The sequence below is a fragment of the Limulus polyphemus genome, unplaced genomic scaffold (genome assembly GCF_000517525.1).
Source record: "Limulus polyphemus unplaced genomic scaffold, Limulus_polyphemus-2.1.2 Scaffold167, whole genome shotgun sequence".
Lineage (NCBI taxonomy): Eukaryota > Metazoa > Arthropoda > Merostomata > Xiphosura > Limulidae > Limulus > Limulus polyphemus.
In genome coordinates, this window is record NW_013665777.1 from 12,510 (window position 1) to 27,995 (window position 15,486).

At 33.8% G+C, this 15,486-nt stretch overlaps 1 protein-coding gene across 1 annotated transcript in view; it reads right to left on the reverse strand.

Annotated features, from left to right (window-relative positions):
• The window catches only part of LOC106477543 (parathyroid hormone/parathyroid hormone-related peptide receptor-like), a gene marked incomplete at its 3' end in the record, with an annotated part of 21,544 nt that extends 8,984 nt beyond the window's left edge, over positions 1-12,560 (reverse strand). Inside the window, exons 1-3 of the mRNA XM_022381482.1 lie at positions 12,480-12,560; positions 11,292-11,386; positions 2,196-2,364 (exon numbers count right to left, since the gene is read on the reverse strand). Of these exons, the coding sequence (XP_022237190.1) occupies positions 2,196-2,364; positions 11,292-11,386; positions 12,480-12,560 (345 nt within the window). The remainder of the gene's footprint in view (positions 1-2,195; positions 2,365-11,291; positions 11,387-12,479) is intronic.
• Positions 12,561-15,486: the final 2,926 nt, after the last annotated feature.

The following is a 15,486-nucleotide window of genomic DNA, read 5'->3' on the forward strand; positions in this document are numbered from 1 at the left end:
CAAAACAAACGTTGACATTAAAATGAATATATAACAAATTTGTTATACACAACACATATCTGATACTACAAGTCACGCATATTTCTAAATACAAATTCAATCCAAACAACATTCATATTAAAAATAAATACATAATAATAAATTCGTTGTACAACATTCTTGTTCTGCTGTAGAGAAGAGCTACAAATCTCTCCAGCTGTAGCATTGCTTCATCACGAATAGATATCGGTTCATCCAAGGGAAATTATTATAATACTGTTATGGTAAGAATTACATCAATGTCTACAGACCTTATCTCGACTTTGCGATAATCTTTGTTTGCACAATAAAAAGTGCTGATGAAAATCTTTGTTTCTGCTTCCTAGTGGTCACGTGACACTATTTACAGACCAATGGCACTTTCATGTCTAAATATGGGACTTAAGTCATGTGTACTGTATATCTTCTTTTCTAGAATAAATAATGTAGCCAGGAGCTTTGCCAGAAAGAGATAACAATCAGTCTTATTGTCATTAACTCAAAGAACGGTTTGACAATTTTGGGGAAGAGGTATTGATGCTTTGACTACAAAACGTTATCCATTTTGACTTATTGAATATTTAAGACTGAGAGCAAGATAACTACCTACACACCGTTTAAACGATTATCTGACCGCAGATGCATGAGGATGTGTGGTATACAAATCGTATCTGCATAGTCCTGAAAGGTGATACAGCTTTTGGGTGTCCACATGTGGACAATTTCAGAAACATATAAAGTTTTAATACCAACATTATTAGTAGATGGACACACGTTTCAGGGCAACCAATGAAATCAAATTTGTGCATTCTTTCAGTTTACACATGTCAGTCAGGAATGATGGAAAAGACTGATTTTCATGCTTAAAGAATTCGTCCATATCAGTTAAAGTGAATTAAGCTGGTGTGATATGATATATTGACTTTTTTGAAGGAATTGTTAAACAAGGACAGTTTGGTCTTGCTTATAATGTCTGTGGTTGGTGCAGTGCACTGAACCATCCTTTCCCCAACAAAAAATATCATTCTGCTGGTCCCTAATTTTCTTGAAAGTTTTCAGAATGTTGACAACATTTTGGCTCATGTTTTTCTTTGTGTATGACGAGTATTTTGTAGGCTCATTGTAACCTGTTCAACTAGATTGAAACTCTTCAACATTTGTTTATTATTTTAGAACCAACATTACTCTACTTAAAAAGTGCAGTAATCCTTTGTCTCAATCAGTTATATATTTAACTCTTAAAATATATTAGTTTGGAAGAAATATAGAATGAATAACATAAATGCTTTAGATATATATGTGATTACCTTCAAATTATGTCTTGGAAATATATACGTTCATCTACTGTACTTTTATATAGAAAACTTCCTGCGTTGTTTGATACCCGTTGTAAATTTATAGTTTGTCAAACACAGAGTTTATGTGTGACTCCTAAACATTGTCAGATTATGTTTATCGTGCTCTTACATGAAAGAGCACATTATAAGCTAATTACATTTTAATTTTTGTGCTTGTTTTACATTTGAACAATTCCTGTGTAATCTGGACCTAACCCGCTAGATCTAATAAGTTTAACCGACCCGTAAAAAACGCTGGTCTACCAAAAGAGTCTACAAACAGACCTACAAAGCTGATCTACAAAAACTGATATTCCAAAAGCGTCTAGAAAACCACTTTAGTGGGTTCAAAATACCTAAATTAAGCTTTGATTTACGATAAGCGTCTACAAAGTATGTGCCAAAATAGTTTTAGTGTCAACACTACGCAAGTAACAAACTGAACTGCCTGAAAGCTCTGCAGACATGCGAAAAACAATTATAATATAAAGTGATGGTTATGAAAGAATGGGAAACTGGTTCATAATTAATTTGGGATGTATCTTTTTTGTCATTATTCTCATGCCTGTACGTGTTAAACTGAATTGTTCAGGTTGAATGTGAGTTTATACGTTAGTGAAACCATTAATAAATAAAAATAAAAATATGTAATTAAAAATGAAGCCAAAATTTAAAGCTTTTCTAAGCTATAAATAATTGTACATCAGTTGGAATATATAACAATTGAATAGTATATACAATTAAATATCTGAAGGTGGTTCACAATATAAACTTCTAGATAATCACAGAAAATAAAGAAATGCAACAGATAGGTATATTAATAATACAATAACTACGTACGTTTTTCGATTCCAGAAACCGGGGTAATCCATCTTCTGAGATAGCTACGTTACTTTGAAGTCCCATTCCAGCTACAAAAAGAGCATCTTTTAGAAGAAACATTAGAGCCCTCATCATGAATGACAGAAAGAGCTGTATGTGGAGGTTATTTCTTGGACATTGAAGTTTCCTGAAAAATAATAAAGATTTGAATAACGTCAATCAAAACTCTGGTCATGAAATACCTAAAAACTTCGTATCTAATTTATTTAGGGCAGAAAAATGTATAAAAACAAACAAACAAATCTTAGCTCGGAACTAATTATTACTATGTTATTTCTGAATTAATATTTGGAAGAAAGATGCCAAGCAAAGCAAAAACAAATCAGCTTTCCAGATTTATCTTATAAAATGTGTACATAAAGTTGTATTGAATTTTACAAATCAATTAAAGTTTCCAGTTGCTCAAATATATATATTTATGGTGAATAAGAACTTGCTCGTTCGGTGTCCATTCTGAAAAACAAATAGTCCTAGCTTAGATTACCTGGTGAAAAACCCTAATATATACATGATGGGGCAAAAGTAACTATACAATTGGTAGTATACGGTTGGTGTTAAAGAAAATGTTACAAATGTTATAATTATTGTTTGTTTCAGATTCACAATTATAAATTAAACTGTGTTCTAAATGAAAAAAAATGTTTAATTTTTTTTTTAGTTTTATTTTTAAACACAAGGCTACATAATGGACTATCTGTGCTGAACCAACCACGAGAATCAAAACCCGATCTTTAGCGTTATAATCCCTCAAACTTACCGTTGAGTCACCGAAGGGCTGAGAAAACTGTATAGCGATTTCTGTTCTACTCTGTATATAAAAACAACTGATTGTGCGAGACCTAATCAGAAAACAAAACTGGAAGAATAACTGATATGAAATCAATAAAAACACAAAAACAGAGATTATGAAAACCAATCAGAAAAGAGAGTCAAAACCATTAAACAAATTAGAAAAAAATATAAAAAACACATTTTGGACTCAACAGGCTTATGAGGCTAAATATCAGGAATCAAACGGCTGTTCTCTAGCTTGGCGCTTATTAGCTAAGTAAGTTATACATGGAAAACAAAATAAATAATTTGAATGATAAAATCTCATAAAGAATCTAGAAACAACAGTAATGGAACACACGAAAAAGTGATGGTGGAGTAAAGACCATTATATGATAAGAAAATTGAGCTACATAAGCCTAAAATAAAACTGCATAAAATCAGAGACTTTGGAGCTAACTTGGCTTAAGACAAATTTCAACTTCTTTTGTATAAGCAATCTGCATTGCCTCTCGTTTCTTCAAAATGAATAACTTCAGAACTTGGAAAAATTATGTAGGGAAAAAGCTCTAAGATTTTAAGAAACAAAATATACCTCGAAATTCATTTTTATAACTTGAACTTGTATAGCGAAGGTATGAAAACGTTAAGGCAGATGATACCTTAAATTATGGACAATTATAATTTGATTTTAGAAAATTGTATTTATTAAGTAAGTGATAAAGAAATCGTTCTTTTACCAAATATTTGTATCGTAAATGAATGATTTTTGATTTCTATGTATGACAAACAGAAAGTATTTTTATAGTTCTTGTAGTGGAACGAAGAAGCTAATAAATGAAAAACAAAAAAGTAAATAATATATCATATAGATACCTAAGTTAAGTCTCCCTTACTTCAAATATGAAACTATATTTTTCTTTGTAGAGCTATTAAGAGGATTAAAAGAAAATAACGACGACTAGCCATATAAAATAAAGAATAAAAGGATATCGTAGTTTTACATTTATATCTGTAAAGTCGAAAAGCATTATAACCAGAAAAACGTAACCAATGATATTTTTATTCAGGCGTATGTATTGGATATAATATAATTCATTATAAAGAAAAGCTTCGTACTTCTGTGACATGCAGGCATATCGTATGTTTTCTACCAGGTTTAACGATATAGAAATGTTTAAAAATTCCGTTTAGAATGTTTCTATGCATGGCCAAGTAATCCAGAAAGTCGTTGATATTACCTTGTTTTAATTGCTTTGTTTCTTTGTTTTCCTTAGTAGATATTGTCTATTTTGCTACGAGGATATTGCAGTATCATATAACATCCGGGTTGAAAGGATTAGCACTGTAATAAATTTTGTTAGCCGAGTTTACATTATTTAAATGCTACAGCCGAACAATACTTTGAAGAAACAAAAGTCATGAGTTGTTCCTGTCGGATTCAGGCACTTTCTCGGTTCATTTCTACTTGGTTTTAATCGTGATAAGTCGAACAGAAATTGATCTTGAGAATAGAAAGTTGATGAGCTATTCGCTGGTCCAGTAGGGGCGACCATCCACTTATTCACTATGCAAATACACACACAGTTTTGTTATGTGTTTAAATAAAGATTTTCTTCAATGTCCATCAAATGTGTCTGATCAATTTATTTTTCACGCAACTTAAAAGCCAATCAAGGTATCAAACACAGATTAATCTACTTATGTTCTGATCGAATCTACTGTTACAAGCGAGTCTAAATATCAGATACTTGTCGAGGAATCAGTTCATCTAAAAATACCACATTTCAGTGAAACTTTGTATAATTTTGTATCAGTTTATTTTGTTGAGGGTTCTTAATTTTGACAAGCAGGGGAGATATAGAAATATATTAATATATTAAACCAATTCATGATATCAGAGAACTATCTTACTTGTCAAAATGATAAACTATTGCATATAACACTAAACAACTCCATTTGTCATTATTATAACCAAACTAGTTACAATGGTTGCAAAATACAAAGTATACAAGGTTCAACAATTCGTTGATGTTGGTGATGTTGGAGTTAACTTCAACGAAAGTTGAACCTGCTGTGCTTTGTGTTACTGTCTTTAACCATATTCCATTTTGTTTTGGTGTTACTATTGCTTTTATATTGGGATATTCCCACATTTAATCAGTAATTTGACACTAATTCCTTTAGATATTTAGTCTCTCTTTTTTGTAAACACAGTAAACGATATGGCAAGCCTTAAGATGTGAATATTGCAAAGTAATTTGTTAGGTTAATGAAAACAGGTAGGGGGCGGGGGAAGTTCTACTAAAACCAATCAAGCCTTTAGGCTTAATATTCAAGATAAAAAATATTCTGGACTGGGTTCATTTTAATTGGAGATTTCAATTGAGATCCTTACTTAGTTCACTGCTTCACCGGCGGTGTTGAACGCAATAACATTAAATGTTTATACTGCATATAAAATAGCATTGAAGAAGACTTCATGTCAAATCCAGCTGACGGATTCTGGCATTAAAAAACACGCACTTGGAATCCTGGGCACAGACGAGAGATATATAAAAGATAGATTTAAAATGCTATTTTTACACACCACTGAATTTAAATCCACACTGGACTGAGGAAGAAGAATGTGGAAAAAACATCTGCAGCTCAGTGTTGGCCTATTGGCTTTATTGCTTCACCAGGTTTCTGTGTTTAATATCACATTGTGCCAACCTTTGTTATGCAGTACTCACTCATGAATATAAATATTCAAACTTTTTTTCTCCTTGGTCAACGGTAAGTTTACGGACTTACAACTCTAAAATACGGGATTCGATGCCCTCCGTGATGGACAAGCAGATAGCCTAATGTGATTTTCCTCTAAAAAATACCATACAATACTACATCCGTAAACTGAACTTTCCAAATTTAAGTTAAATCATTGCATTCAACAATGAAGGTGATTTCAATATTATGTTATATATATTCAATATATATCAACATAGAAAAATCAAAAGAATTATGATTGTGATATAGAATAGTAACTTAAGAATAATTCGAAAAAAATTTCATATATAAATATAAAATATAACATCAGTTAGTGATAAATACCCATAAAGCAGAAATATATTTTATAACCCTTAATATCTGTTTTAAAAAATTACGTGCAATACTACAACTTTAAAGCTTAAAAACAACCACACTAAAGCATTATTTCATAGCTGCGGAAGATCAGTTCAGTCAGGATGCAGAGTTCTAGGAAAGTTAACAAAATATCGTTCAAAAACGTGTTAAGTGATGTTTCCTACTATTAAGAAGCAATTGTATTTGCACGAAATGTGTGTTTATTCTAATCTGCTTGGCCAGTTTCATAAGCATAGGGTATTTTATGACGGATAAGTTACAACACACACACTTTACAAGAAAACCAAGAAGCGTATTATTACACGAAACAGTGCAGTTTAAATTAAGAAACATGATGAAAAATATTTTAAGTCTTCTTATGGCAGGGTTGATTCCTATAAAATTTTCTTATTTTGTTAAAATCTAAACAGTTAAGGAAAATTACAAATATCAAAATTAAGATATACCACTATTAACAGTCATCATTGTGTCATCAGTAAGTTAATTGACTTCTAACGCTAAAATCCTGGGTTCGATTCCTCGTGATGGACAGAAAGTAGATGACCTATTGTGTAGCTTTGTGCTAAACCAAACAAATACTGTTTATAAGATTGCCTCATAATTTCAACGCAAAGCTACACGAGGGCTATCTGCGCTAGCCGTCCCTAATTTAGCAGTGTAAGACTAGAGGGAAGGCAGCTAGTCATCACCGCCAACTCTTGGGCTACTCTTTTACCAACGAATAGTGGTATTGACCGTCACATTATAACGCCCCACGGCTGAAAGGGCGAGCATGTTTGGTGTGACAGGGATTCGAACCCGCGAGTCGAGTGCCTTAACCACCTGGCCATGTTTTCATGTAACAGTTTACTCTTCTAATCAATTCCATCCGAGCCAGTGAAATATGTTTGTATAGTTTTATTCAGGAAAATACTAACGTATGTCAATAACACCATTAACTTTGCCGTGGACTAATAATAATGGTTCATTGCTTTATAAAATGCAGGAATGTTGTTGGTATCAGTGTATTTAATGACTCAATAAAAGAAGATTATTTCATAACATGTTGAATAATGTGAAAAGAAAACTATAAAATTTAATATAAGATCTAACTTGTGAATCGTAGTGATATCAGGGGATGTGAATAAACAGATCAGAAAGAACTCATTAAAACAAACAAATGACAGATAACTGGGTTAAAAGTTGTGAGAAATTAACATATCGTTATCCTATACTTAATTGCTATAGTGAAACCATTTTTAGAGGATATAAAGATGAATCTCATTGCCTTATGTTGCCAAGAACAGACCAACACAATATGTTTAACATTAACCTATGGTAGATGTTTTAGCTTATACAACCGTGTTTTGTACGCTATAGTGTATAATAACGGGCTATTGTAGAAATTTATGAAAAATATTTCTTCCGTTAAATATATACATACACACATCATACAAACATATGTACGTCATATATGTGTAGCACATAATAAAAACTACAACAAATATAGAATACTTGATTGAGTGATACCTAACGATGGGGTAAATCTTCCTGTTTTGTTTGTTTGTTTTTAATTGTGCACAAAGCTACACAAGGGCTATCTGTGCTCTGCCCACCACGGGTATCGAAACCCGGATTCTAGCGTTGTAAGTCCGCAGACATATCGCTGTGCCACTGGGGGGCAGTAAATCTTCTAACAGCTTTAACCATTATTCATAAGTCTCAGAAATTAAAATTAGAATCAGGCAAAGATATGAGTGCCACCTCCAGAAACGTCTTACAACTAATCTAGTATTAATTATATGCAGATAGTTAAAGTTGAAAGGTAGTTGCTGTTAAAGAAAAATGGAGATTAAAAAGCCTAAATAAGTCAACAAACAAAACTGATAACGTGTATATATATATATATATATCCAGATATTGTAGTAGAAGATTTCAACGGGAATTACGAGCTTCCTTAATAGTAAATGCCTCTAATTCCTATAGGGATGTCGGAGTAAGGAGGCGATATTTCAATCTCGTTTCAAGAAAAACAACAACAACATAATGGTTTAACGGGGCAAAGATCTTGCTACTGAGTAGGCCAGTGTACATGATTAAAGACGTCTTGAGCAAACCAGTCCGCAACAGCTTGCCGTCATGGTATAACTGGCTATTCTGAAAAGCACCACTACTTGCAGTGAACCTAGTCCACTGGGATATTTTTGTAGTCCGTTGTAGTTACTATGGTTTTCAGTGCAATTACTGTGGCTATTATATATCCACTAATGAAACCACATGAGACTTTTACCGAGATCTCGGAGTTACACTCTGTCTTCAAACATACACATGACCAGTTTATAGTAAAAGTGGTGAGCAAATCGATTCATGTAGCCAAATAACCTCCCTGGTTTTATATGTGTTCTGAAGTCACAATTTTTTGTTCTTATACCATTATGTGAACAGATGTGTTCTATATAGCTACTTTACTTTGCCATCACAAATTAATTTCTCTAAAACTGGTTATAGGCTTCTTTCATTCAACTGTAATTGCTTTGTCTTTCTGTTCTGTTACAGACTGCAGCTGAATTTGTGGCAGTCTTAATCACATTTGATAGTCTTCCAACTATTGTTGCTCTTTGGAATCGTTTTTATTAGGTGCAGTGTATACTAATATCACCTTAGAGACCATTTCTATTTACAGATCAGCAACTTTACGTTCTTGTTTACAGATGCATAAAGCAGGTAAGTCCCTATTATAATTTTTCTTTCACGAATTGTTAAATCTCTCCTGGAAGACATTGTGTACAAATCCAAACTTAGGAGAGACTGCTAATCATTACATACATAAACTCTAGTCACGTAGGGATATACAGGCATGTCCGCTTACATTAAGGAGTCCAGGTGCTCATTACCATTACCCTGTGTTTTTTAACTATTTTGACCACTTCCTGAATTTAGATATAAATACGTAAACAAGAAATACACAAGTTTAACTTTTCCTAAGAGTGAGAAGTTACGGAACACTAGGCTCAAGATTCGATTCGTAATATGTCGCTGAACACAATTTGCACTTTCACCTAAGGGGGTAGGTACTATCACTCTGAAAGTCAGGTTTTATTTTATTTATAAGTTATATATATATGTGTTAATGCAGCTAAAATCAATAAACTTTAAACACAACACTCGTTTATGTTCATATAAACACTGGGTTTATTGCACTCCATTTTATCCAAAGAACTATTTCTCCCATCGTCCGTGTTCACTTTGATGTCTATAGCTATGCATTGTTGCTCCAAACAGCAATTTCTATTGTAAAAATCCAACTTGGAAGAACAACAAGATCAACCTTAGGACACACATTTTGTCATACTTTACTAAGACCCTACAGTGTACATGAAGGTTGCCTTCTGAAACCATAAGCAGCCGAAAAGCACAAAAAATCATTGGAGCTGCGTCAGGAGATTTGACAGGTATGTGTTTGAACGGGATTACTGTGATCTCAGTTTCTTTAACCGTCTTTCTCGTGAAAAGAACCGTTAATTTTGAGGTGCGACGTTTGTGATATTATCTTGTAAAAGGTACCAGGTGATATGCCCATCTTGATAAGGATAGATTCTAGAGTCACGAAAGTTTACTCTTATTCATATTCATAGTCTTCAGTTTGTGGATAACGGTGTTACTCCAGGTTCATTTGAATTGTGGTTTTGGAACCTAGTGTTGTCCTAAATGCTTTGTTGAGCGAGTTTCTAAAGGTCTAAGTGAACACGCTGCTATAGTCAGGAACCAATAACAACAAATCAATTTATTCAACAATATCACTTAGAACTAAATTCTACACCAAAACACAGTTAATAAACAAGTGTATGGCCAGAACTTGACACTAATGTTAATAAACAATATATCATAAATATCAATATTATTTAAAATAATGAAATCAGGGAAAAGAACCAGAATGAAAAAACTTAATTCCAAATATATATATATATACAGCTTGTTGTTTGTTTTGAATTTCGCGCAAATCTACACGAGGGCTAGCCATCCCTAATTTAGCAGTGTAAGACTAGAGGGAAGGCAGCTAGTCATCACTACCCACCGCCAACTCTTGGGCTACTCTTTTACCAACGAATAGTGGGATTGACCGTCACATTATAACGCCCCCACGGCTGAAAGGGCGAACATGTTTGGTGTGACGAGGATTCGAACCCGCGACCCTCAGATTGTGAGTCGAGTGCCCTAACCACCTGGCCATGCCGGGCATATATACAGCAAACACAATATACTAAAATTACTTTTCAATATTAATAACAATATCGAGTGATAAACAACAATAGTTCACTAACTATCTCGTGATTCTCTCTCTTAGTGAAGTTTATGGTTGGGTATTTATTGACTGAGTAGATCAGGAGAGTACAACCTCATGCGATAATAAATTTGCTTAATCTTCTGTTATATTAATAATATCTTTACGTCACCGCTAGGGAAGCTAGTGTCAGTTTCGTCATACATACATATTTACTTAAAATACAATTGATTAACTAGAAGGTGATTTAGCGTTTTAAAGCGACTCCAAATTCATAGATAAACTAAAATAGAAGAAAATAATAAATGAACGATAAACACAACCATAATCATAATAAAAAATATAACTTGCTATCTCACAAGTTTTTCCACTATCATCCATTTGAAGCATGAAGATTCTCTTCTTGAAAATGTTTTATTCTTTGGCTCTACAGAATTTAACAGTTTCGCTTTACAAATATAGTTTTTCAGTAATGGCAGTGATGTGCAAGACTAGTCATAATTTTACTGTTTGTGCATTGATTTCTTTATTGTGTTTTGTTTACAACAAAGCTGCTCAAACTATTAACCATGGTCAACTGTTAGGATATTATTTTACTAAAGAATGGTGGGATTAAACATTGAATTATAACGCTCCTTCAGCTGAAAGGGCAAGCAGGTTTGGTGCCAGATTTTGATCCAACAGATCATATTAGATCATCGTGCATGTCGCTGTTGAATATCGAGAATTCGCCATGAACCAAATACAAACACCCACACATATAGGCGCCAAATATGTTGTTCATGGCACCACGTATGTCATTTGTGGTGGCACGTCACTATATTAACATACAAAAATCACTCTTATAAAGTGCATTTAACTCTTTTTATACTGAATATATACCTACTATAACTTACCTCAAAAAGGTCAAGATAAGAAAGGCGACAATCAAAGCTGAAAAGGATACAGCATATCCTATTTTGGATATCAGTTTGATAGCGGATAAATGTGGCTAGAAAAGAATAAAACAAAACTATTGAAACATGGTTGAACAACTAGTTACATAATAAGTGAGCATAATATCTTAAAACTCAATCCATTTGTTGCAGTATCTCTAGATCATCAAGTAAAGCTACACGTTATATGTATATCTTGAATTATCGAGAAAATGTTGATGTCCCTACAACGACTTATAATGTTATTTATGTGAACTCAAATATATTGACAATGAATGGTACCTTCATAAAATTAAGTGGTATACGTGCTATAAAATAAAATTAGCCAATTTTAATTTTATCTATAAGATTTGTCAATAAATCAAAAACAAGAAAGAGTAAAAGAATAAAGTTCTAACAATGAAGTTCGTTTATGGAAAGATTTGCATATACAGAGGCTTAGAATCTTACATTAAAACGATTTGAATATGCAGATCTGCAAATCACATGACAACTACAGCCAATATGAAGGCGCTATTGAACGGAATTTATCAAAAATACATATTTGACATTATTTGGATTTCTATAGGTAGGCGCTATGCCCCCAAAATTGATATATTTTGGGAAATGTTTGTAACAGCCCTTTCTAATGCAAAATATTCATACATTCAAGTTACAAAGATGTGCTCAGATCAAAGATTTTGAATTTCCAAGATGGAGATACCCTTGTAATTAATGACTTTGGAAAACAAAGGAATATGGTACAACTTGGAGTATCAGAACCATCTAGAAAGGAGCCTACAATAAGATGCACCCAAACCATTGTAAGCAAAATACAATATCTTGTAACAGGTGAGAATCCAGAACACAAGATTCAGTGGGAAAAGCCGTCGGTATGTTCAGGAATCAGTTTGCAACATAATCTGTCTGCAAAAGTGATACAAGTCTGGTGTACACAACATGACACATTTGTTCAACTGTCACATACCTTATGGAGCTGAAGAATGAAATGGGTATTCATGATATTCCATACGAACATATATTTGTCAATTCACTGGCATGGATTTATGTAAGATCGAACTTCTGAAATGGATGTTGAGAAACATTCATCCTCTTAGCTTATGGAAAGGAGTAGGGAGTATGGTTGTGCTTTGGACATTAAAGACTTACGATAGAGCCTTTTGCTATGGAAACAAGAGCAATCAGAGAGATTGCATAGCTTCCCCCCGCCGCTCCTTTACGAGATTGCATGAGCTTATATTGGATAACACCAAATTTCACCTTCGAAAACTCAGAAAATTCTTCTCAGGTCCAGAGTAATCAACGATCCGGATTATTTCTTTTAGTGTTATGAGAATTCTCAAGCTTAATGTTCCCATGAAATTTGGTACAAATCCGATCACACTTTACAGAATTATTAAACCAAAACCGCGAAAATGTTCTATCTACCCATAATCAAAAAATGCTTCGAAGTGATCCGGATTCTGATTTGAATGCGGACCAACTTTGGGGAGGACTGTCCCATACTAATTTCTCATGTTGTGTAAGATGTTTGTGTGCATCGATTTTTGAGATACGCGCGCGGAAACACAGACCCAGACACACACTCGCACGGACCCGATTACAATACCCTCGCAGGGGAGCGTAATGATGATGAAGGACTATTTTCAAGTTGCATTGTCATCAGATAGAGCATGTCCAAACGTGGTAACATAGACTGTAACGACGTGGTAAGGCACAAAATTGTTTTTATATAACATACTCAATTTATGTACATATTTGTGGAGCACCAGGAAATAATTGTTTGTTTGTTTATTGGAACTTTTGCCAAAATTATAGAAGGTCTATCTGCATATAGCCGTCCTTAACTTTGACTGTATATATTAAAGGGAAAGCATCTAGTCCATAGTATCCACCACTAACTCTTGGGCTACGCTTGTCTGACTGAATAGTAGAATTTGACTGTCACTCCTCTTACAGTGCATCCACAGTCCCAAAGTATAGAGTGCAGTTCTGTGGCAAGAGGATGAAAACCATAAGCCCTCGGCTTCACAGCCTGGGAACACTAATCAGTAGAACACACACGGCCTTACTATGAAAGAAAGTTGCTTTACACTTATAATGTAATATGAAAGCAAAAGCCTCAACTCTGCATATGGAAAAACTCATACAGAAATACTTTTTCTTTGTTATTTTCGTAGCAATAATAATTTACCAATGTGCAACACAAAATTCGATATATAAGACGAGGACTAAGATATTATGAATAAAAAATGTTTTTTATCCAATCAATAATTTTCAATTAAAATATGGTGTCAGTAAGTTTGTTTATTAAACTGTAGTATATTTAGAAAACGTCAGGAAGTGGCCTTGTGGTTAAAGTGCCAGGCTAAGGCACACAAGAACCAGGCTTGAACCCGTGATATACTGCTGAACATGGTTTAAACTTATGCCTGTAATTCTGATGGTAAATACTACTAGTTGGTTAAGGTTAGGTCTGTCAGCCATTTCTGGTTAAGTTAATGGTAGTCACATGAGACTGTCAACAATCTTTAATATTTTGAATTTTAAACACATATAGATAATTATAAATATACCTGGTAATGCCGTAAATGGTGGAACATGAACCATTCATGTGATCCAAGTACGTAACATTAATCTTACTTTTGTTTTGTGTATTTTGTTACTAACCTTATCACACACTTGGTACAATTTAAATGGCCACCAAACTCCACCAGTTGTGCGATTTCTCGCACATTTAAACTCGATCCATATTTCTCGACAGTGGTTCAGCCAGTTCTTCACAATACTTTGTAACTACAGACAGACAAACACATGGACAACTCTGTTTTATAAATGTGAATAGCCATATTAGTCCGTATATTGGATTTTATAGCAGTACCATGGTTTTACCTATTGTATTGTAAAAGGTACTCAACATTTGTAGTCGATAGTTGCAACTTTGTCCTTTCCTAGCAAGCAGGGCTCAGCATGGCCAGGTGATTAGGGAGCTCGACTCCCCGTCCCACCAAACATGCTCGCCTTTTCAGCCATGGAGGCGTTATAATGTGGCGGTCGATTCCACTATTCGTTGGTAAAAGAGTAGCCCAAGAGTTGGCGGTGAGAGGTGATGACTAGGTGCCTTCCCTCTAGTCTTGCACTGCTAAATTAGAGACGGCTAGCGCAGATAGCCCTCGTGTAACTTTGCGCGAAAATCAAAACAAACAAGTAAATCCTATCAAGCAAAAATATATCTTAATTCTTGTATATTCAGGTAAATTATCTTTACAAGATACAGAAAAAATGGAAGTTTGCACTAAGCTTCTGGCTTAATATTAATCTCACTGTTAGCGATATTTTCAATCAAAATCCCAATAATATCTTATTACGGTCACAACTTGCATCGAAAGGAGTTGCCTCAGTGGAAGGTCGTCAGTGAGTAGATGTTGAAAGAAGTCACCTAGTGAGGTATATAATCTTTGAGGCAGGGAAATCATGTGATCTATAACGCCATGGTACCACCACAGAATGTCATCCAAGGGTGGATATTTCTGAAATGTGTTTTTAGAGAGCGAATTGTTCCAAAGTGTATCACTAGGGGTGAAAATTTACATCATCTATGCCGAATGTTATTAACAGCATGGGCAGATGTTTTATTATGTAATTTACGATTGAACCACCAGATGGTGTTTATTCTGTCTAAACATGAATGTCAACTTGTATCATCTAAAGTGTCGCCAGATGGCACACCTCTAGTCGAATATCAATGTGTCTCAACCTGTAATTGTATCATAGTTCCAGCCTGTAATTATAATATAATGGACATTTGATCTCAACTGTAAAAACTAAAGAAACAATTTTAGTCCTGCATTATTATTATGGTTAACTTTCTACTACACTTTCACATTGATACCTATTCATTCCGTAATAAACATAGCATTTGAATGTGTAAGAGTAATATTATATATTTCATTTATTACAGTTTGAGTATTTGTATAACGTGTTTTATGATTATCAAAATACTAGTTTAACTTACAATTTACAGAGAAGACTGTTTTTTTAATTATTTTATACATCAAACTTTCAAACTCTAGATGTATATCATATAACAGCACAGGCTAAAGTTGTATAATCACAAGGTTCTGCATATGATTATGCACAAATTAGTTTGATTTAA